This window comes from Manacus candei, unplaced genomic scaffold (assembly GCF_025592945.1).
Source record: "Manacus candei isolate 608988 ecotype Guabito, Panama unplaced genomic scaffold, ASM2559294v1 h1tg000008l, whole genome shotgun sequence".
Lineage (NCBI taxonomy): Eukaryota > Metazoa > Chordata > Aves > Passeriformes > Pipridae > Manacus > Manacus candei.
Window position 1 is genome coordinate 27,963,823 of NW_026138056.1, and position 23,678 is coordinate 27,987,500.

Below are 23,678 nucleotides of genomic sequence, written 5' to 3' on the forward strand. Positions count from 1 at the left end.
CAGAGAAAGGTGATTGCTTTGTCCCTATGATTATCACAGTGCATTTAAATTAAAGAAAAGAAGATTGTTTCAACTTGGCCATGTCTTGTTTTAACTATTAATTATTTAATTTCAAAAAATATTATATGTTTCTCTGTACTCTCCCTTGTTTATGGTGGATGTATCTGTTCCTTAAATTGCATTTCAGCAAGTCAGGCATTTCTAACCTATATGTGAATATTCAGCTAATTTTGTTGCTCGTTTCTGCAATTCGGCTTTGGCAGAGGCCTGGATTTTGCATTCGAATTCCTGACACATCTTGACTTCATCGGCCTGAGGAAAGTCATAGGGGTCTTACTTTGGAAAATCAGTACGAAATTAGGGCGTGAGCATGCAGATTAGCATATTAAAGTGTATGACGTAGAATATGGAATATGCAATATCAACTGACTAATGTTACCTCTGAAGCACAACTTTTTCATTTTCCCTTATTTTACAGTGTTAGTGCAGACTGCTGCTAACCTCATTTTTGTGTTTAATTCTAAGTCAGTTGTGAGGAAAAAGGTTGATAATGGCTAAATTTAAGACATCTAGCATCAAAAGAAATTTTCAACATTTGGACAAAATAAAACCAGGTGTGAATAAAATATCATATTGCAGTAGTAAGTGTTATTAAAACCATTAAAGTACATTTGAATCGGCTGTTCTATTAATTTTCAAAGCTGACATTTGTAAATGTATATAGGCAGAACTCTTGTAAATTTAAAACAGAGTATTAGGACTTGTTCTGGAATCTGTAGCACCATCATACGGTGTTTTGTTGATACATAATGATTCATAATTTTGTGTCTTTGAGCAGGAACCATCACATTTTTATTTCTGAATAGTATCCTTGTCAGTTAGCATATGAAATAAGAACACAAATGTTGCTAAAAAAAGATGTTTGTTGCATCTTGGCATAGGTATGTTATGTTTTTGGTAGCACACTTAGTTATATATCCTCAATATCTGTTCTGATGAAAGGTCTTAAGGATTTTTTTTTTTTTGTAATTTGCTAAATGCTTTTAAGTTAGAGCTGTTTGTATTTCCATCTTGTCCCTTTGAAATATGTCATGACAGTGTGAATCTCAGACAACCTTCCTGTAATTTTAAAGGAAAAATACAAGTTGTATTATCATTTCTGTCTATGAAACTTGCTTCTGAAGTGAATGCCATACATATTTCTGAAATGAATGCCAAATGTATTTTCTAGAAGTGAGTGCCATTGAAAGCCAAGGCAAGCAATTTATACCATGCATAATAATGATATTAATTTTTATGGTGTGTATAAGTTACATTTTGATTAGTTTTTTGCATGATTAAAAATTTGCAAAGCCTTTATGGCCCCCAGGAGCCTACCTGTAATAAACAGCTCTCACCTTCCAAACCATAAAACAGGTCTGCAGTACTTGAACATTAGAGCTAATTGCCTTGCTACATCAAAGGGAGCACCACAAGACTGAGAAAAATCACAGAAGGGGAGGTGGGGAGCAGGGGGCAGTTTCACCTCTAAAGGTTATGTGTTTGTGGCTTGGTGCAGCCCTGTAAAGTTATGGCCTCAGAACTGCTGTTTGCGATTAAGTTGATGGGGAAAGTCTATCCCGCAATCTCTCCCTGCTGCTGACACAGAGTCTTTGTTCACATTCAGATTTCTCAAACTGTTGCCAGGGTCAGGCTGAGGTCAGACACCACGATGATGTATAGGAGAACATGTCTGGGAATTTCTCTCACACTTAAAACACATACCAGAAAAACAGGAGAGCACCCTGCAAAAATTGTCTGATGAGACCCAGATGATACTGTAGCTTTTCTTTTAGTACCTTCATAATTTTCTTTCTCTTTGCCTGACACACACACAATGTTTTATTAATGTGTGCCACGATAGCCCTTACAATTTTATGTCCCCTCAAGATAAGGACACTCAGTAGCACTTTGACACTTCATTTTCCAGCCCAGGGGGATTGGGCCAGTAAATCTAGTAAAAGAAGCAACGCGTCCATTCCCAAGGATGAGTCGAAAAGGGATTGCCATCAGCTCTGTGAGGCCATGGGGCCTGACACTGGATACGAGCCTCATGTGTGTGCGCTCAGCATTAACACAGCCCGAGCCCGGCATGATCACAGGCTCGCAGCATCCCAAACTGTGCTCCCCGCCACCCTGACAAACAGACCCCCGCTTCCAGCTGCGGCAGGGATGCCTACCATGTTTGATTAGCTACCATTGTGGGAGGAGGCAGGGGACCGCAGGGAGGAGAGTGCTCACGCAGCGCGAGGGGGCTTTCCGTTCGGATGGAAATTTTTTTTTAATATGCAATTATTTTTGAAAGAAGGGACCATCTTTCTCCCTGTGTTATTCCAAAAAGTGGACACACATGTTTTGTCCTAACCTATTGTATTTCGATGTCAATGCAAAACACATTGATCTACAGTTGAGATTTTTTTTTTTGGTGGGGGAGAGGTTGGTTTCCAAAACTGCAGCTGTGTTTTTCTCTTCTAATCTACAAAAGGTTTTGCAGAGAGTTGAGAATCGGATAGGTTTGCCACATCGATCTGAGGGTTGTTTGCCTAGGCATACGGTTTCAGTGTATGGCTGGCAAGTACGGCAATAAGCAGCAATTTTTTTGTGCTCAGCTGCTACATATGACAGAGGATATTTCATTCGGCTGTCAGAATGTTATTAATAAAACATGGGGTGCGAAGAGGGCCACTATTTCCCCTTTCAATCACTATAGCATTTACAATGAAAATTTTATGCAGTGTGTAATTTTCAGTTAATGCTTGACACTTAAAATGTCGGTAGCTGCATTTTGTATGGTTCCTGAAGGGTTAATTGTATCATGTTCCCTGCATAAAAGCTCTGCTTATCAAAAGTGAATAGAAGACTGTATGCAAATGTGTGTCTGTGACCTTTTGCCTTTCCAGGGTTAATTTATATGGTCATTAAAGATTTTATGAAATCGAGCAGCCTGGTGCTTTGAATGCCATTTTACCTTCGCCTCCTAATTTATATAATTCCTACCTGAACAGGGAAATATGATTTTTATTTTTTTGTGTTTGTGTGCTGCAATGAAAACAGCATGCTGTGCTGTAGGAAGTTGCAAGTCTGGTTATCTGGCGTTACTCAGATTGCTAAAAATTCATTAAAATGTGACATCAGCACAGTGAGAGACAAATGATCACAGGATGAAAAGGAACAGTGGGCCTTTCACGGATTAGTGCTACACAGCCCCAGCATAGAAGCTAACTGCATAAACAGATTAATCCACCAGTAGCAGCATAGCTAAGATTTACCGAATAATTAAATGGGCTTGAGTTACTGTGAAGATTTCCATGTAATCTAGCTGGTGTGAACACGTAAGTGAGGTGTGGGTAATGCTGCTTTCTCAGAAGCCATACACCAAGTTGCATCATTTATCTTGAATGGCTCCCCCTGGAGACAAAATTTGAGACTTCTCCTGCAAAGCCAGAGGTTTATATTTAATACAGTACCTAATACCTAATACTTACTTACTGCAATTAGCGGGATACTGCTGCACTAATAGGATTTATATTTGAGTTCTGCCTTTTTTTTTTTTTTTTTGGCTCCAAGATGCATTTTTACATGTGCTTGCTTTTGTTCCAGCCTGTGGGGGGGGATGTATGTGTATGTGTGTGTGCATGCATGTGTGTGTATTTTAACACAAATCATTTCTAGCCAAAGAATGTGAAATGACAGGCTTTAAATCTGTCACGCTGGGGGAAAGCGGGTACTCTGGCAAAGACATGGTCAGAATTGCTGGATAGATTTTGAAATATTGCAAATTATTTGGAATTAATGTCCAACCTCTTTAAAGCTCTGTTCTTTCCCTTTTCCCCCACCCCTTCTTCCCCCTGTTTTGCCACCCTCTGTTAGTGCTGTTCTTATTACAGGACATATTTTTTAACTGCTGTTAAGTGGTCACTGAGTTTCTTTCCTGAGATCTTTTCTCTGTTTGTCCGCAGAAGAACAAGGTGAAGATACGGAAGGGTCTGCTAAAAGTACATCAGTGGCTGTGGCTGATGATAAAGACTCAAGTGAAAGAGACAATAGTGAAGGCAAAAAATCTAGTAAAGACTCTGGTAAGATGCTAGAATTTTGTTTTCCCCTCTTTTTAACTTATGAAATGCTCTTTCATTTTAAACTGTCTGGACATTCCCACTACTATTCATTGCATGTGCATTTTGCATGTGATTTCTATCAGTAGCCTCCCATTGACCTATTTTTAATCATAACCATCTGACAGGGTAGATGCGGATAAGTTGAAGAATATTACAGGACGACCAGTGAGATTATTTTTTAATCAAATCAGTTTGTGTGCTTGTAATTTTTTAAGCGCCTTTCATTAATCTTAGCTGTACTTGTGATTCCTCTGATGGCATATTAATTTTTCATAAGCATAGGATTAGGTACCACTTGAATTTTTTCTTCAATCAGGTTTTGCCCCCCTTTTAACCCAAAGAATGTGGGGGTTTTTGTTATTATTTTTTGCTCTTGCTCTCTGATCAGTTACTCCCAAGAATCTGGCCTCTTCCTGGGCATTTATTTGAAGCATTTTCAAAAAATACACAAAATCCAGTGAAAAAGTTTACAGATGATTCAGCCTAAGAAAGAGGAAATATCATTGAAAACGGATTATGGGTTGGGTAATTTTGATCTCCTGGAATAGACAAGGCCCAGTAATGAAAGCTACTGTCTTTGAAAACAAAACCCCTATGTCATGACATTTACTTGTGCACAAACAAACCCAGGGCCAGCATCTGGTGTAGATACGATACCCAAGGCTTTTTCTGTGTTTGATTTGGCAAATATGTGACTTCACCCATGCTTTTTATGTATGAGATGGAAATCTGTGGTCACAATGAATATTACATTGGCTACTTTTGCCGCACGCTATACCTAGTTACATTATGTTGGATTCACTGAAGCAGAAGAAGTGCTGAAACAGGTTGAAGCCTATTAGTTTCAGGTAGTCATATATCTTTTCCTTGTATGCCAATGACAGCAGCATACAAAGGAGATTGTATTATCCGTAAAGACATACAGTGGTAGAGAAAATATCATTTTACATTTGAGTTTCCAACACCTAAATTCTCCCATACTGCAATTTGCTCTTTACATACTAAACATTTTTGGATTTATTGCCAAAAAATATTATAGATGGTCCTTTCTATACCAGGTCAATTCAGAAGACTGGCTTAAAGATTAAAGCTTCCTTTAAGTTTGCTTGTTGACATGCTAAGGTCAGTAGCCATTGCAGTTTACAACCTCGACTGCTCTTCAGTTGCTTTATTTTTTGAGATCAAGAGACTGCGGGAAGGCCAATGATGACAAGGATGATGTCGAGCAAGAAACTGTGTTGTGGATTAAAATATATATTCCCCTTGGCTGCCTCTCTGACTTGGTAAAAACTGTCTGCAGCACAGTGAAGTCATGCTCCCAGGCTGACATAGGTCCTTCTGTGCAGTCATGCCAGGTGCTGGCCTGGACACTCCCCAGGAGAGGGGTGACAGCCACTTGCAGCCTGCATTTCCTACTGTCCACTTTACCTAGGGGACAGTGTGAACCACTTCAGGGAATTTATCAGCCCTCTCTTTTTCTTAGGCAGGTCCATTTATAGTTGCTCAAGAAAGAATGTGGTGTTAAAGCTCCAGCAAAAAAAAAAAAAAAAAAAGGAATCTAGAAAAAAATACTGAAGGGGAATTCTCAAAATTCCATCAGGATTAGCCATTCATAAGGGCCAAGTTTAATTAGGACAAACCTATATCCAGATGCCTACTGGGTGCACTACAAAAAAACAGCATAATTGTTCTGCATTCCCGTGCCAGCAATTACACAAATAACTTTGCAGTAAGATTCATATAAAAGTAAGGGCTGAAATACATGATTGCCTTTGTGCTTTGCAGAAAATAGTTTGTGCTGTAGAATCCTGAATCTTTTGGAAACTTTTATTTTCCTAATCTAAATTAATTCTGCATATGTAACATTCTGACCATCATCTTAATTTTCATTGAGCTGACAAGTATTTCTAATGAGTGCATAACTACTTATATATAATTGAATGTTAATTTGGGCTTTCTCATGAATTGAGTGTTGCAAGTCTTGCCAAAGAAATCTCGGGAAAACCAATAAATTAATCACAATACTAACAAGTTAGACAGGAAAGTGTTGTGACCCCTCTTTAGCATAGAATCTATTAGACTAGAAAGGATTAACATGTATTTAGTAACAGTATGTTTGTGTAAGCTGTTGTGCTGTATTGCTTACCTTATCTCAAGGAGTAGAGCTTTCAAAATGAGACTTGGCAATATGCAAGTTATATTTGTTGAATATTCATTCAGAATAGAAAAGCCTACTAATGCCTCATTTATATTGTCATTTAAATCTAGTGCCACTTTAGATTAATTATAATCCAAATTACAGCTCTATGCAGTGCAAGAATTAATATGGAATTTATCCAGATTAATACATTTGCATTGAAAATGTAATATGTCTCTGCCATGGCTAAGGGGAGCACTTTTTAATAAGGTAGTAAACATGAGAAAGGATGGAAATTAACCTTCATTATTGCAATGAAAATTATCCTTTCATTCTACTCTAATTAGAAAGAATACTCTACCAGTAATTATAATTTTAGAATTATTTTGAGGCTGAATAACATCATCTGATGTGTCAGAAGTCTTAAATTATGCAATCTTTATCAAATACAAAGATTCATAAATAAGAAAACAGTGGTTTTATTGTGGCTTTTCCAGGATTTTTTTTTCTGTACTTCTTTAACTTTCTCCATCTTGTTAGTCACACAAACATTTTTGGTTTGGGGTTTCAAAAATATTACAAAGGTGATGACATCTGAATTGCAGTGAATTGTGTCATTTTTATATTAGCAATTTACACAAGTTAAATAATTCTGTTACCGACAGGCAATCTTTGACTAGTCTATTTCATGGCACTTATTTATAATTAAACTTATTTTTTGAGCTAAATGTATTGAAATTGCATTATTCATCTAAAATAAGCTGTGTATTTTATATTATAAAAAGAATTGCAAAATTGCAAAAAAAGCCCCCTAAAAATAACGTATCTCAAGAATAAAAGCTGGGTATTTAAAACCTGAATAACAACTGGATTTATTCTTTTCCTACAACTGCCTAGTAAGAATGGCATGCCAGCAGAACATCTAGCTATGAAAATAGTGCCACACATCATGCTCAAGACTGTGATATTTTCTCTCCTCTCTCCCTCCTCCTTCACTAACCTTTCTATAAGACCACGACTTTTTTCAGCCTCCCTACAGAAGCTCCTTAAAAAAGCAAATGCAACACGGAAAACAGAGCACTGATATAGCAAGACGAAGGATCGAGTTGTAGTAGCTAGACCATTGCATAAAGAGCTGAACTCCTTTGATTTTGTCATGTAACTATGGCTTGGGGGCTTTGGACTTCACTATGTGCAGGGGCAATTGACTCCCCTGTGCCACAGGGCAAAATCAACTCCCCCTTTTTTTTTTTTTTTCCAAAGCTCACTATAAGTCACAGACTCAGTTACATTACTATTGGCCAGATGTAACTTCAGTCACATGAGTAGCAGTGCTTGGGGTTGAATGAATCCAGAGCCACAACGACAACAAAAACAACAAAGCCTCTGTAAACTTCAACAGTTTATATAAATATCATAGTAAACATAGTAAAAACTTCTGCTTTGTTATGCATTTATTGACCCCAGCACAGTGTTTTATAACTGCACAGTTTTATTATATTAACCGCAAAAGAAAATTTAACCAGAAAACCCCCTTGTTTTTATAGAAACAAGAACTATGTGTTTCATGATTATTATAGGCCCTTTGAAGTAATTAAATTATTCCATCCTGTGGTGGAAGATGATGTGTAATATTAACCTTGTGTGTGCCCAGGCACACACAGACTGCACTTCAAGCTAAATTTCACTAGCAGTTAAATACCACTGCCAAAACACAGTTCAGTGCATTTTCACAAGTAAAGTTTGTGGCAGAATTTGGTTTGTAATTTCTGTAACAACCTATTGAGAATAATCTAGCATGATGAGGGGAAGAGAAGACAGAATTGTTTCATTTGGTTTTTTAAATTCAGCTTCTGGTTTAACAGTGTCTGTTTACAACAGTTGAGATTCTGTCACATTTGTCTTTAAAAAGGGACATTTTAAAAGTAACATATGATAAAGGTAAGAAACAGTAGTCAACTGTTAGACATTTTTGACAGCTGGAAATGAAGAGAGGTTAATAATCTGAACCTATCCCTCTAAAACCTAAGAAACAACCTTTCTCTGTTAATACAGTATGTCACTTCTTTACTTCCTGTAATTCTCACAGTTAAGACACTTAAATAATACGTAAATACAGGTAGTCCAGGGAGTACTCTATTATAGCAAAGCAAAGCGAGTAATAAAGTGGTGCCTTATGAGATTGCATCATTTAGATTTTACCTTTAAGCATGGGCAGTCCTTCAGGTTGTTGGCCCAGCACCTACTGAGCAATCTAAAAGAGGCCTCCAGGATCCTTTTCTGAGAGTGTAAAAATTCAGGGGGCTCCAAAAAGTGACTTGTTCAGATAATAAACCAATTATGACAAATTGATTATTATAAATAGGGAAATACAGCAGGAATAAGTTTAATTTGAGCTAGAACATGCAAAAATTACTGGTCTAAATTAGACCAAAAGAAATAATTAGGAACTTAGGAATGAAAATCAATATGTGGGGAAATAACCGTTAATATATAAGTCATATGTTTTGTGATTTTTTTTAAAAGTGCCCTTCAGTTTCAATTGGTTATTATTTTACCATGAGGATTTGGCATTTGCCTTGAAAACTGTTTTCTCATTTTGCTTCTCTTTAATGTTGCCCTCGTAAGATCAAATATGCACAAAGTCTGTATAAAAGTAATAATAATAAAAAGTTCTTGGTTTTGTCTACGGAAAAATACGAGTGGTTTTTTTTTTCATGTTTACTTTGTTGCCAAAACATCCATGACCTTATTTTTAAATTAATCCTAGGTTATTGTGCAATGAGGTGCAATTTGTTCATTTATATGAACCTTATGTGGATTGAAAAAAATCAAGATAAATCTTCATGCACAGCATACAATCAGATTACCCCCGGACTATATATTTACGTTGGGTCTGATAGCAATCAATGGTTTAGCTTCATTGCATTTCAAGATGTATTTGCACCCAGTGTCCAGTGATAGTGTCCTCACCCTGGAAATAATTTAGTTGCAAATTGACTGGAAGATGGTGAAAATTGAAAGTTAAAATTAGAAATACTCATAATAAACAGCAGAAAAAAGGTCAGATGATGCCGCACTATGATGAGATTGGAATGGTTGGTAAATGAGGTTTTGTGTTTGTCGTGAGATGTATGTGACATGCCTACCCAATGCTCTTGTAATATCCAGCCTAGCAGAAGAGATTATCTGGCAAATTGACGTTGGAAAGAATTTTCTGATGGACTGGGAAATTAGAATTGCACTCTTTTCTTTGATGTGTGCAAGACTGGGCCGCATTACACAGCTAGCTTAGGCATAATATTAAATATAGTATTTAATACTTAATAGTACAACTATCTATAGAAAACAATTATATTCTGGTTTTGATCACAAATGCCAGACTATAAAAATTCACAGTGTAAACATCTAAAGCAATCCCAAATGACTGATCTTTGTATATAATTAATATTAAGTTAGCTCTGAAATCCTATTCTCCACAGTATTTCTTTTAAAGCCTCACTATATTTAGCTTCAGAATTGTAACCAGGCAGGACTTATCAAAACAGCACAATAATCATATTGCTCAGGCAGTTTAGGAAAGAGAAAGGGTAATTAAACAGCAGCAAATTAATTATTTTGGAAAACAGGATTTTTGAGCAAAAGCTGATTTGTTTTAATGTAATACACAAATTCATACTGAGCTGCTAAAGAAAGAACATTATTGATTAATCTTTAAAGGCAACCTAAGGTTATCTAAACAGCAGAGGAAAGTCAATTTTTAAATGTATTTATAGAGTCTCCATCAAGGATAAAAGTGTATTTTCACCTTTGTGCTTACCAGAATTGTTTTATTCAACTTTATTTTTTCTCAGAATTTAAAAAACAAACAAACAAACAAGACCCTCAAAGACAGTACAGATCTTTGAAGTCAGAGCCTCTTTGTAAACTAGGATATTTTAAAGTTTAAAACATGTTTTTAAAAATTATGTTTTCAAAACAGGAATAGTCACACCAGAGAAGGAACCAAAAGTGAACACTGTGGTAGGGGCGCAACAGCTTCTTCTGGCAAAAGAAGAGGATGGTGCAACTAAAAAAGCAAAGCCTCCAGAGGACAATAAATTTTGTCATGAGCAGGTAAAAGGAAATGTAACAATTTAATTGCATTCTTTCAAATAACTCAAGAATGAAACAGAGATGATATGCTGTTAAAATAGCAATATCAGCAAGTTATAAAAAGCGCACTGACTAATAGCCTGCATCTTAATTTGATTTTTTTTCAGTTCTATCAATGTCCGTATTGTAACTACAATAGTAGGGACCCAAATCGTATCCAGATGCATGTCCTGTCACAGCATTCAATGCAACCCGTTATCTGCTGCCCCCTCTGCCAAGACGTCCTCAGCAACAAAATGCATCTCCAGCTTCATTTGACCCATCTGCACAGTGTGTCCCCTGACTGTGTGGAGAAACTGCTCATGACAGTAAGTGTTCTAAATGCTGATGCACATATTGCAGAAACATACTTAGGCCTTTGGGCAATGTGTTTGTTGTGACATCGTACTCAGGTAGCCTGAGCAGGGGAGTGGGTCAGGTCTATTAGGTTCTCTTGTCAGCTCATCCAATGACTGATATCTCTCAGCAAAATGACTGAAGGTGGATTTCAAAGATGCAGGAAACCTGTCATTCCTCATTGACATTAACCTTAGAAAAGTCAAGCCAGTCCATGTCTCTAAGTACCTACCTGTAAATTTGGTCTAATAATATCCAGTTCTCAGAAGTCTTGTGACTTCTGTTTGTAGAATAATGGGAATTCCCCATGGAATGTAATTCCTAAACAGAGAATTCCTGTGTACAGCTTGACTGCACATTATATTACATGAAATTCACTGTAAAATAGCAATTAAAACAACCATTCAAAACAATGTCAGTAAAGACACGATCAGGTCTAGTAAATATTTGTTATTACAGCATAAATTCGGTTAGAAAACTGACCTCCTAAGACAAACTGTCTCTGGTTATCTTGCCTTTTTAGAAGGAAATGCACTTGGAAATCCTAGTGAACCACAGATTTATTTCTGTATCCATAGATGACTCCTTCATTTATATGGTTATGGTTGTAGTTCTACCACCTCATTCCCAAGTTAAGTGGAAAAAATATTAGAAAAGTTGAAAGAGCTCTTGATGGAAGGTCTAGGGTTCTTGTGCTTAGAGCTGATGGGGAAATACACACTCGAGGATTCTTTTTTCTTTTCCTTGGTTTTCTACTAATTATAGCTCTGACAGACCACGTAATTTTGGCCCACTGCAAGGAAAATGCAGTAGAAATTTAACTTTCCCAGACCCTTTTAGGACACTGGAAAGATGGGGAAAACCTTCCCCTCCATATTGAGCAGCATTAGCTTTCTTCTCAAGTTCTCCATAATTCCCTCTATGCTGATAATGGGACAACTTTGAAATCTTTCCTCATCAGGTGCTAGGGAGGTATCCAACTGTTTCCAAGAGGGCAAAAAAAAGTCTTATTTCCCAGAGAAAGAGATTTAAAAATATAATCTGCATAATTTAAATTGTCCTAGATGCTAACACTAATATGCCCTGTCTATAACTGAACCCTCTGACGACAAAATAAATACCATTTATAGCAAAATTTTCTTCTCTGGGACATTTTACAGTTCTATACATATTTTTTTTTTTTAAATCCTTCTCTCAAGTAAACTCAAAGCCATTAGTCCTCTGAGAGGATGCTATTAATGCCATGTTTAAATTACAAATATACTAAACACATTTTTTTTAATGTCTAGATTTTTTTCCAATAGGTAATTTAGATAGATAGATAGATAGATAGATAGACAGATATAAAATTCTTATGTATTCTAATGAAGGTTTAAAATAATTTAGTAAACTGTTAAAGAGGAACAAATGATGTTTCTACTCATACTTTGTAATGAATGTAGCTTCCATTATTATTATTTTATTATTATTATTTACACCTCAAAAATCTCTTCTATGAATATTCTTTTTACCTCTGTATGAAGGAAATACTGTCTTTCTCTTAGAGATGAGGAGCTGCAGCACTGTCTGAACTGATTTACCTGAGGTCCTTTAGGCAGAGTCTGGCAGAACAGGAATCTAAACCCAGTCCTGCTAAGTCTTCGCAGGACAATCCTATATTTCTGATACAAATTCATTTTAAAGATCAAAGTAAAAGGAAAACATGAAGTGTTGAACCACTATTCGTGTCAACTTAGCTAAATTGAACACTATCAGGCTAAGAGTATATCCTGCAAAGATTTCTGTCTATAATTTGAAAGCATAACACAACAGGTAGAGCAGTCTGAGAAGATAAATAATCACTTGAAGTCAAGAAAGAGAAAAATCTGATTTTAAATGGAAATAAGTTGCTATTTCTGTATTGAAATAAAATTTTCTTTCAAAGATCATGGAAGGTCCAGCATTTGAGTAAAAAACAGTACAGGTGAAGCAAAATGGGAATGCTCTCAGTCGGGAAATGACTGGTGACCATATCTCAACATGATGTCTGTCTTTGGAGGACATCTGGGGAAAACTCCCCTGATAAATCCGACAGCCCTGACATAGGCAGCAAAATCTTCTTTGTGGTGACATTGAGACCAATGAAATATTGAACATATGTAGTTCTATAGCATCACCTTATTGTGGATTATTTTGAGTTGATACTCCACCAAGTGACACGTGATGCTCTGGATTTGTGGTCTGTCAGAAACCATTATCAAGACTGAATCAGGATCTTGATTTAGTACTGACAGTCTTTCATCCAGATATGGTGGATCTTTTGAATTATAATTTCATACTATTGCTGTTTCATAATTTCACTATGTTTCTTACTGTATTAAATAGTGTGACTTTTTCTGTAGTAATACCATAATCTTGGTTTTCAAAGGTTCCTGTACCAGATGTCATGATGCCCAATAGTATGCTATTGCCAGCAGCTGCTTCAGAGAAATCTGAACGTGACACACCTGCAACCATTACAGCTGAGGGATCTGGGAAATATCCAGGTATGCAAGAAAAACACAGACATGTAAGAGCTAGGTATGGGCAATTTGGAAGTAAACTACTTGTTTCTTAGTAAAGGGAATCTTTTTTTGGCTTGCTTATAGCCATGAAGATAAAAAGATAAATATAAAAAGAGGTCTGAATTTGGCTGACTGCACCTGTGCAGGGCTACTAGAATGCACATGTATGCCAGACTCTTTGCATTTGGTGGAGCTGAAATTAAACATCAGTGCCTAGCCACTTTGAAGATACGATCCTCCTTGTTTAACCAGCAAATAAGACCTAGTCCTAAAAGAGAGTGTCACATTCACCATCAATGGGGAATGTTAGGCAAGTGATTTTGGCTGCATTTCCATTTCTATAAGTTTCTGATCCTGAACACTTACTATATTCTGCACTGGCAAACTTTGCTACCTGTCACAGCATGCTCCTCCCTCTCTTCTCAGACCACTTTCCCCCTCCTTTCTAATTATCTGTTCCCTCTCTTGTCCCCATTTTTACTCCTTCTCTCTTTCCTACTATTTATTTGCTTTTTTTTTTGATGTTCCATTGTACCAGTAAACTCCTACCTTCTGACAAATAGAAGCCCTATGCCACTCCTAGGCCAGCTGCCACTGCCAGTCTGATCATTTTTTGTGGGTTTTATTACTTTTTTTTAGATCCTGTTAGTCCTGTCTGCTTTATTTTCTGGGGCAAGATTGGATCATTATATTTTGCTAAACCAGTGTATGGCATATGAGATGCCTCTCTTGATTCCTGATGAAAGAAGAAATTAAAATGAATACTATGTGCTCTTCTCTTCTACTTATGTAAAAGACACTTCACTTTCTTTAACTAGGTGAAAGTCCTGTGGATGAGAAGAATACCCCCGGGATCGATGAATCAAAAACTGGAATGGAAATTAAGACTGAGGAACAGAAGCCACCTAAGGAATCTACTGAAACACCAGACTGGAATAAGAGCAGCAGTAAAGATATAAAGACCACTGACTCTATGACGGATCAGCTAAACGAACAGCAGAAGAAGCAACAGCTGTCTGTCTCTGACCGCCATGTCTATAAGTACCGCTGTAACCATTGTAGCTTGGCTTTTAAGACTATGCAGAAGCTTCAGATACATTCCCAGTATCACGCTATTCGGGCAGCTACCATGTGTAGCCTTTGCCAACGTAGCTTCCGTACATTCCAGGCTTTAAAAAAACACTTGGAAGCAGGCCACCCTGAACTCAATGAAGCTGAACTTCAGCAGCTGTGTGCATCTTTACCTGTCAACGGTGAACTCTGGGCAGAAAGTGAAAGTATGGCACAAGATGATCATGCACTAGAACAGGAAATAGAAAGAGATTATGAGATGGACCAGGAAGGTAAAGCAAGTCCTGTAGGAAGCGATAGTAGCTCTATTCCAGATGATACGGGCTCAGAACCAAAGCGGACCTTACCTTTTAGAAAAGGGCCAAATTTTACTATGGAAAAATTTCTAGATCCATCTCGCCCATATAAGTGTACAGTGTGTAAAGAGTCTTTCACCCAAAAGAACATTCTCTTGGTCCACTATAACTCAGTGTCCCATCTACATAAACTCAAAAAGGTTTTGCAGGAAGCATCAAGTCCTGTCCCTCAAGAAACCAACAGCAACACTGATAACAAACCCTACAAGTGCAGCATTTGTAATGTTGCATATAGCCAAAGTTCTACATTGGAAATCCATATGAGATCTGTGCTTCATCAAACAAAGGCAAGGGCTGCAAAATTAGAACCAAGTGGTAATATAAGTAGTGGAAATAGTGTAGCAGGGAATGTTAATAGCCCCAGCCAAGGAATGCTAGAATCTATGAGCTTACCAGCAGTTAACAGCAAAGAAACACATTTAGATGCCAAAGAATTAAATAAAAAGCAAGCTTCTGAATTAATTTCTGCTCAGCCTACACATCACCCACCCCAGTCACCAGCACAACTTCAAATGCAACTACAGCATGAACTGCAACAACAAGCTGCGTTCTTTCAACCACAGTTTTTAAATCCAGCTTTTTTGCCTCACTTTCCAATGACACCCGAAGCGCTGCTGCAATTTCAACAGCCTCAGTTCCTTTTCCCATTCTATATACCTGGGACAGAATTTAGCTTAAGTCCAGATCTGGGTTTGCCTGGTTCTGCCACATTTGGTATGCCTGGAATGGCTGGTATGACAGGGTCACTGCTAGAAGATTTGAAGCAGCAGATACAAACTCAGCACCATGTTGGCCAAACCCAGCTACAGATACTGCAGCAACAAGCACAACAGTATCAATCCACCCAGCCCCAACTTCAGTCACAAAAGCAGCAACAAAGCAGCAAGCTGTTGAAAGCAGAGCAAAATAACTTAGTAAGTACAGACTGCCAGCTGATAAAGGATATGCCATCATTTAAGGAGTCAGAAGAAGTTTCTGAAAAACAAGAGAAGCCAAAGCAAGAATTTACTAATGAGAATGAAGGACTAAAAGAAAACAAAGATATGAAGAAGCCAAAATCCTCAGAACCAGCCATCCCACCCCCCAGAATAGCTTCTGGAGCAAGAGGGAATGCAGCCAAGGCTTTATTGGAGAACTTTGGGTTTGAGTTAGTTATCCAATACAATGAGAACAGACAAAAAGTGCAGAAAAAAGGCAAGACTGGTGATGGTGAAAACACAGACAAACTGGAATGCGGAACCTGCAGTAAGCTCTTTTCCAACATTCTTATTCTGAAAAGTCATCAAGAACATGTGCATGGACATTTTTTTCCATATGGAGCATTAGAAAAGTTTGCCCGACAGTACAGGGAGGCGTATGACAAGCTTTATCCAATTTCTCCATCTTCTCCAGAGACACCACCACCTCCGCCACCACCTCCACCACCACCACCTCCTCCTCCTCCTCCAACTCCTTCTCAGCCTTCTTCAGCTGGGGCTGGAAAAATTCAAAACACAACTCCGACACCTTTGCAAGCTCCACCACCTACACCTCCACCACCGCCTCCTCCACCACCACCACCTCCTCCTCCACCACCACCACCATCAGCCCCACCTCAAGTCCAGCTTCCCGTTTCACTTGATCTCCCACTTTTCCCTCCAATTATGATGCAGCCAGTGCAACATCCTGCATTGCCTCCTCAGCTTGCCCTCCAGCTGCCACCAATGGATACTTTATCTGCAGATCTTACCCAGCTTTGTCAGCAGCAGCTGGGATTAGACCCCAATTTCCTGCGGCACTCTCAGTTCAAACGTCCACGTACAAGAATCACAGATGACCAGTTAAAAATCTTGCGGGCTTATTTTGATATTAACAATTCTCCAAGTGAAGAGCAAATCCAAGAAATGGCTGAGAAATCTGGCCTTTCACAGAAAGTTATCAAGCACTGGTTTCGTAATACACTGTTTAAAGAACGACAGAGAAATAAAGATTCTCCATATAACTTCAGCAACCCTCCTATAACAGTATTGGAAGATATCAGAATAGATCCTCAGCCTTCAGCTGTAGAACCCTACAAGTCTGATGCATCTTTCAGCAAGAGATCATCCAGGACTCGGTTTACTGACTACCAGCTTCGTGTCCTCCAAGACTTCTTTGACACAAATGCTTATCCAAAAGATGATGAAATTGAACAACTTTCAACTGTACTTAACCTACCTACCCGAGTTATTGTCGTATGGTTCCAAAACGCACGACAAAAAGCTCGCAAGAGTTATGAAAATCAAGCTGAAACTAAAGACAACGAGAAAAGGGAACTGACAAACGAGCGTTACATTCGAACCAGTAACATGCAGTATCAGTGCAAAAAGTGCAGTGTGGTTTTTCCCAGGATCTTCGATTTGATCACACACCAGAAAAAGCAGTGTTATAAAGACGAAGATGATGATGCTCAAGATGAAAGCCAAACTGAAGACTCTATGGATGCCTCTGATCAAACAGTGTATAAGAATTGTGCAGTTTCTGGCCAAAATGACTTATCAAAAAGCCTGACAGTCACCGCAGCAGGCTCTGGCTCTGGTTCTAGTACTCCTTTGATTCCGTCACCCAAACCAGAACCTGAGAAGGCTTCTCCTAAACCAGAGTCCACAGAAAAACCAAAACAAAATGAAGCCATCTCTAAGCAAACAGATGCAACTTCCCAAAGCGCCAAACCAGTGCAGTCTACTCCAGTAACCTCTTCTGACCCTCAGCCCTCAGCTTCTCAACCACAGCAGCAAAAGCAATCACAGATAGTAGGGAGACCTCCCTCTGCATCACAAACCACACCTGTTCCTTCCAGTCCTTTACCAATTTCAATGACTTCTCTACAGAACAGTCTACCTCCTCAGTTATTACAGTACCAATGTGATCAGTGTACAGTTGCCTTTCCAACTCTAGAACTTTGGCAAGAGCACCAGCACATGCATTTCCTAGCAGCCCAAAATCAATTTCTTCACTCACAGTTTTTAGAAAGACCAATGGATATGCCCTATATGATATTTGACCCAAATAATCCTTTGATGACTGGACAGTTGCTTAATAGTTCTCTTGCTCAGATGCCACCACAAACTGGCTCGTCACATACAACACACCCCGCTACAGTTTCTGGTTCCCTGAAACGAAAACTAGATGATAAAGAAGACAATAACTGTAGTGAGAAAGAGGGAGGAAACAGTGGAGAAGATCAACATCGTGATAAGCGCTTAAGAACTACAATTACTCCAGAGCAGCTGGAAATACTGTATGAAAAGTACCTACTGGATTCCAACCCCACCAGAAAGATGCTAGATCACATTGCACGTGAAGTGGGACTGAAAAAGAGAGTTGTACAAGTCTGGTTTCAGAACACGAGAGCCCGAGAAAGAAAGGGACAATTCCGTGCAGTTGGTCCAGCCCAGTCCCATAAAAGATGTCCTTTTTGTCGAGCTCTGTTTAAAGCAAAATCAGCTTTAGAAAGTCACATTCGCTCTCGACATTGGAATGAAGGGAAACAGGCCGGTTATAGTTTGCCTCCAAGTCCTTTGATATCAACTGAAGATGGAGGAGAAAGTCCACAAAAATACATATTTTTTGATTACCCATCACTGTCATTAGCAAAAACTGAATTATCAAGTGAAAATGAATTAGCCTCCACTGTATCAACCCCTGTTAGCAAAACTGCAGAAATGTCACCTAAGAATCTTTTAAGTCCTTCTTCTTTTAAAGCGGAGTCTAGTGAGGATATAGAAAATTTGAATGCTCCTCCTACTGACTCTGGATACGATCAAAACAAGACTGATTTTGATGAGACTTCATCAATTAATACAGCAATTAGTGATGCCACAACAGGGGATGAGGGGAACAATGAAATGGAAAGCACAACTGGCAGTTCAGGGGATGCAAAGCCCACATCACCCCCCAAAGAACCAAAACCACTTGTGAATGACACACTACCAAAAGCAGCAACTACACCTACAAATGATAATACTGATGATAAATTTCTCTTTTCCCTAACAAGCCCTTCAATACACTTCAGTGAAAAAGATGGTGATCATGACCAAAGTTACTACATTACTGATGACCCTGATGATAATGCCGATCGCAGTGAAACTTCAAGCATAGCTGATCCAAGTTCTCCTAACCCATTTGGAGCTAGCAATCCCTTTAAATCCAAAAACAGTGATCGGCCAGGCCACAAACGTTTCCGAACACAAATGAGTAACCTTCAGCTTAAAGTTCTCAAGGCTTGCTTTAGTGACTACCGGACTCCAACAATGCAGGAGTGCGAAATGCTAGGGAATGAGATTGGGCTGCCCAAACGTGTGGTCCAGGTCTGGTTTCAGAATGCCCGGGCTAAAGAAAAGAAATTCAAAATTAACATAGGGAAGCCATTCATGATAAATCAGACTGGACCTGATGGGACAAAGCCAGAATGTTCTCTATGTGGTGTGAAATACTCTGCACGTTTGTCCATAAGAGATCATATCTTTTCCAAACAACATATTACAAAAGTGAGAGAAACTGTGGGAAGTCAGCTAGATCGGGAGAAAGATTATTTAGCTCCTACAACAGTTAGACAGCTGATGGCACAGCAAGAATTGGATCGCATAAAGAAGGCTACTGATGTGCTAGGATTAACAGTACAGCAGCCAGGCATGATGGACAGCAGTTCTCTTCATGGTATCAGTTTGCCAGCAGCTTATCCAGGACTCCCTGGCCTTCCTCCTGTTCTTCTGCCTGGAATGAATGGTCCATCCTCCTTACCTGGATTTCCACAAAGTTCAAACAGTAAGTCTATAAGGGGATGATTTTCTCAATTTATTAATTTGATCATCTTGCGTGGTCACCATCCCCTTCTAAGACACAGCATATTATGCATTCATATCATGCTTGTTCAACTGGTGTGATTAGCTAAAAAGGACTGCTATGAGGTGTACTCAGCACATAATTGTTGCTGTAGACTGGATGACATCTCTGATTCCTCAAAGAAAAAGAAAATTAATTGACAACAATGGTTTTAGCCCATTCTGGGTTTTTGTTCAAAAGCAATATAACTATAGCATTGTTATGCTTTTTTGTTTGTTTTGAATGATGCTCCTTTAGTAAAAACTTGGATTAGAATTTTGTATGTACATTTTTAAATGCAAATATTTAAAGTAACATCTGATGAAGCACAAAGCAGATTCTCACGTTATCAGTTCATTGGGCATTTGGTCCACCCCTTAGACCAGTCCAACCTGTCGTTTAATCCAGAATAAATATTTAAAATAAAATGCTGGCCAGGACCCTTTATTATATCTCTGAATAATTGCCTGCTAAGATAAAAAGGGGTTTGTTGAAGGTGATTTGTAATGTCAGTTTTGTTGTAATCCAAATTCCAGGAATTTATAAAAATCATCGCAGACATGTAGTGCTTGCACTTTTAACTGAACATGTAACTCTTGTTTCACTGACTGTTTTGGCTCTCATTTAACTCTGGTTTTTGCTCATATTGGGAAGCACTTCTTCTTGCAATAGGTTTCACTGATGTTAAGAAATCAATTTTTCTGCAGCACAATTTGTTTAGTCCTCAAAGAATGAACATAATTTATTTCTTGTATTGGGCTCCAAAAAAAATTTTGCAGATTGTGGCTGCAGTCTTGCAGATTGAAGCTCTCCCATTCATCTTCTAACTTTGCACATTCGTATCAAATATTTGCACAGCAGAGTTAGGAAACTGGTTAAGACCCTTCACCTCATTTTATCCAATAATCCCACTTGCTGTTGATCTCTAAACTTTGCTTTAGAAAGCAACACATTTTGGCAAGTAAAGTAGAGGCTTAATCACCAGTGTTATTAGACATACTAAGACTGTAGCAATGTCTTCTCTGCTACCCAGGTTTGCTTTGATTGATGATGATCATGTTATTGTTTCCCTAAGTGGTGGTCAAAGCATCTTGTTTTTCTCTTCATTGGATCAGAAAGGCTTTCCTTCCACAATGTAGTCTCTGGCTGAGTGCCTTCTGGCTTTTGTCAAACAGTTATTGGCACAGAGAGTGCATATAAAGGAAACATAAAGTTGCTGTATTTCCTTCTTAATGGCATATAGTGTCCTGGGCCAAAAAATGGCTGGTTGTTGTTCATTAAAATTATAGATATGGTTTCTCTATATAACTTTCCTAAATAAGTTTTGGTTAGATTGACCTTCAGGTAAAATGGGCTCCAGAAGACTCAGGTTTTGTCTATACTGCTAAAAGAAATTTACTTGGGAATATATTTTTTTAGTTTCAAAACTGGGAAGTCTGGGGGATAGTCATGAATCCATGATAGCTTCTTAGCTGGGCTGAGGGTTTTAAGAGAAGGCTAGTTGGCCCAGGCCAAAAAGTGTCAGTGACTATTCTTACTGTTTCACTTTAGAGAACGTTTAGTTTCAGTATCTGGGAAATATTCCCTAATACTCTTTCACTCACTAGTACCAATGTTAATAAGACAAAAGGCATTATTACCAGCCAACTGGTCCATAATAATTCCATTTTAAGATTTTCTAATTTTCACAAAATATCTTTTCTTTGAGATAAATTTAAATCATTAGTATCATAGCATGAACAGTGCACTGCCAATTGAGATGGATTTTTACCCTCTTTCATCTTGCATCTTCTTAAGGTTAATTAGCCCATTGTGGGCAAAGCCCGCTGTGTAAACTAGCTACTAGGATCTCGTTGTTAACTTCTTCTGCCATATGCTAAATAGCCCCTACATCCCCCTTTTGTTGCCTGGCAAACACTTGCATGCATAAATCTCCATTCTCTAATGATACATAATGGAGCAGTCATAGTGAGTGAAAAAAAAAAAAAAGATATTATTTTAATCATTCATCATAGAAAAACAGTAATATGCTTAGATGTGCTCCGGTATGTGCTCAACACTAGTATTTTCTGCACCTAATTAACCCATTTCTATTTTCTTCTCTACCCTACTAAGTCTGATAGTTCACATTTATGTTTGATGCTAAGAATCATTTAAGAAGTATCTTTTTGGAAGCGGGCTTTCAAGCAAGCGTTTCTTTGGCTACAGTTCTTCAGCAGCATGTATATTTCCAGCTAGCAGGACAATTGCTTTGCATCATTCTTTACATGAAGGATTTGCTGAAGCTAACCCCCTGATGACTCACTATCTTATAGTTCAAGTTTACTTCTTGTGAGTTATACTGCAAGTGTATCATTTTTTCTCTGTGGGACCCAAACCCACTTCAGAAGCAGCCTTATTGGGATCTTTTATATTGAAATATTTATCTGTTTTCACTGATGCTTGAAGGGTTGGTAACAGTATTTCCTGTGGCAAAGCCCGTCCATTCTGTCCTACATGTTTGTTTAAGGGGCAATGTTAATACTAGTAAGATCCTTATTTTGAAAGAATGTGTTTGCTAAGACAGGGAACTAATGAAACTTAATTGTAAACCTCATATTTAAAATTATCTTTTGTAATTCTCTTTACTCATGTTAGACAGAGAAATTATCCTGACAAGTTTCACTGGTTAATACAAGTTTATGAGACATTTCACTTCCATGTTTATGCATCTAGTATTTTTTATGGGTTTCCAAAATACAGAAAACCCAGCTAAATTTTGCAAAATACGATGCTTTTTAAAAATGCAATATTTACTTTTACAAAAGGTTTGATGTGAAACACTTGAATATAATATTCACAAAAGATGGAATTATTGAAACTACAGTTAATTGTATCTTCTTTATATAGTGCTTAAAATGGACTATTATTTATGAATATTATTAGATTTTGCAAAATAAGATAGCTTCATTTTGGAGTAACTTTAAATTCGGGTTTTTTTGTTCTAAAACAAGGGGATTTTAATGCCAGAATTATTGTGTGGTTCTGAGATTATATGTCACAATTCTCTAACCTGCGGGATACATTTCTCTAGATAATGTAATTTTACCATCTTGTGGGCATCGAATGCTGAGCAAGATCTCAAAATTACTGCTGTGTTTGCTCAGCATAATGCCTAATAAGGAGTTATTTGGTGAAGTCCTAATTCATACAGAATTTTAGTTCCAGCTCATCTTTATTCTTCAAGCTCCTTCTTATTTTCTAGGTGACTGTAGATAGAAGAGTTTACCTGCTGTTTTCAGCTGTTCTTAAAATTCACATTCTCTTTTCTTCTAAGCTTTGTGTTCTTGCCTGTGATCCCTTGCAGAAAGCTAGTGCTTCATCTTGCTTCTAGCTATTAATACTGGTTCTATGAACCTTTTAATGTCATCATCATTACCGTAGGTTCTTTGCACATCACTTAAGCCTGGGCTGCCTTGAAGATTCACAACAGCTTTTTCCAAGAATGCACACATCACTGAGTAATATGTACTTAGTGGGTTTTGAAATCTTATCAAGAGAAAAATTTGATTCAGCAGCAATTACTTTCCATGTTATTAGGGCACTAAATTCTGTTTTCTGTTTGCTTTTGGCCCACTAGTAGTAGCTTCATTTTTATATTTTTAGCCCTCCATTTCTTCCAAGTGAAAGAGGAGTCTCTCCTCTTTGATAGTCACTTAAAAGAGTTAGCAGGATTAGAATGTTTGTTCATGATGTGAATTTTCTATTCTATATCTCTCATGTCTGGAAATGGAATATTAGTTTCATCAGATTTTCTTCATTTAGTTTTGGAAACCCTCAGTTCCACATTTAACTTCCAATAAAGCACATGGATTCCACTGTTCCACTGCAAGCTGTCTGGATATTTAAGTGAATTTTGTGTATTTTAACTAAATTCCAAAGAATATCTGGAAAATAGATCTTGTCTTCTCTAGGCATCATTAGTGTGACTAGACTGAAGACAACATGATGTACAAGGGTTGAAGAGGTTAAGAATAAAAAGAAATCAGAAAATTCCTAAGTAGGTGGCAAGCCCAAATAACCATGAAAGAACTGGGGCAGCACT

General features: G+C 37.9%; 1 protein-coding gene across 7 annotated transcripts in view; it reads left to right on the forward strand.

The window, feature by feature from the left end:
- The window catches only part of ZFHX4 (zinc finger homeobox 4), a 149,551-nt gene that overhangs the window by 119,995 nt on the left and 5,878 nt on the right, over nt 1-23,678 (forward strand). For all 7 annotated transcript variants that reach the window (XM_051775730.1, XM_051775740.1, XM_051775746.1 and 4 more), the window contains 5 exons: nt 3,999-4,115; nt 10,274-10,407; nt 10,554-10,754; nt 13,190-13,307; nt 14,144-19,537. In XM_051775730.1, coding sequence (XP_051631690.1) covers nt 3,999-4,115; nt 10,274-10,407; nt 10,554-10,754; nt 13,190-13,307; nt 14,144-19,537 — 5,964 coding nt within the window. The remainder of the gene's footprint in view (nt 1-3,998; nt 4,116-10,273; nt 10,408-10,553; nt 10,755-13,189; nt 13,308-14,143; nt 19,538-23,678) is intronic.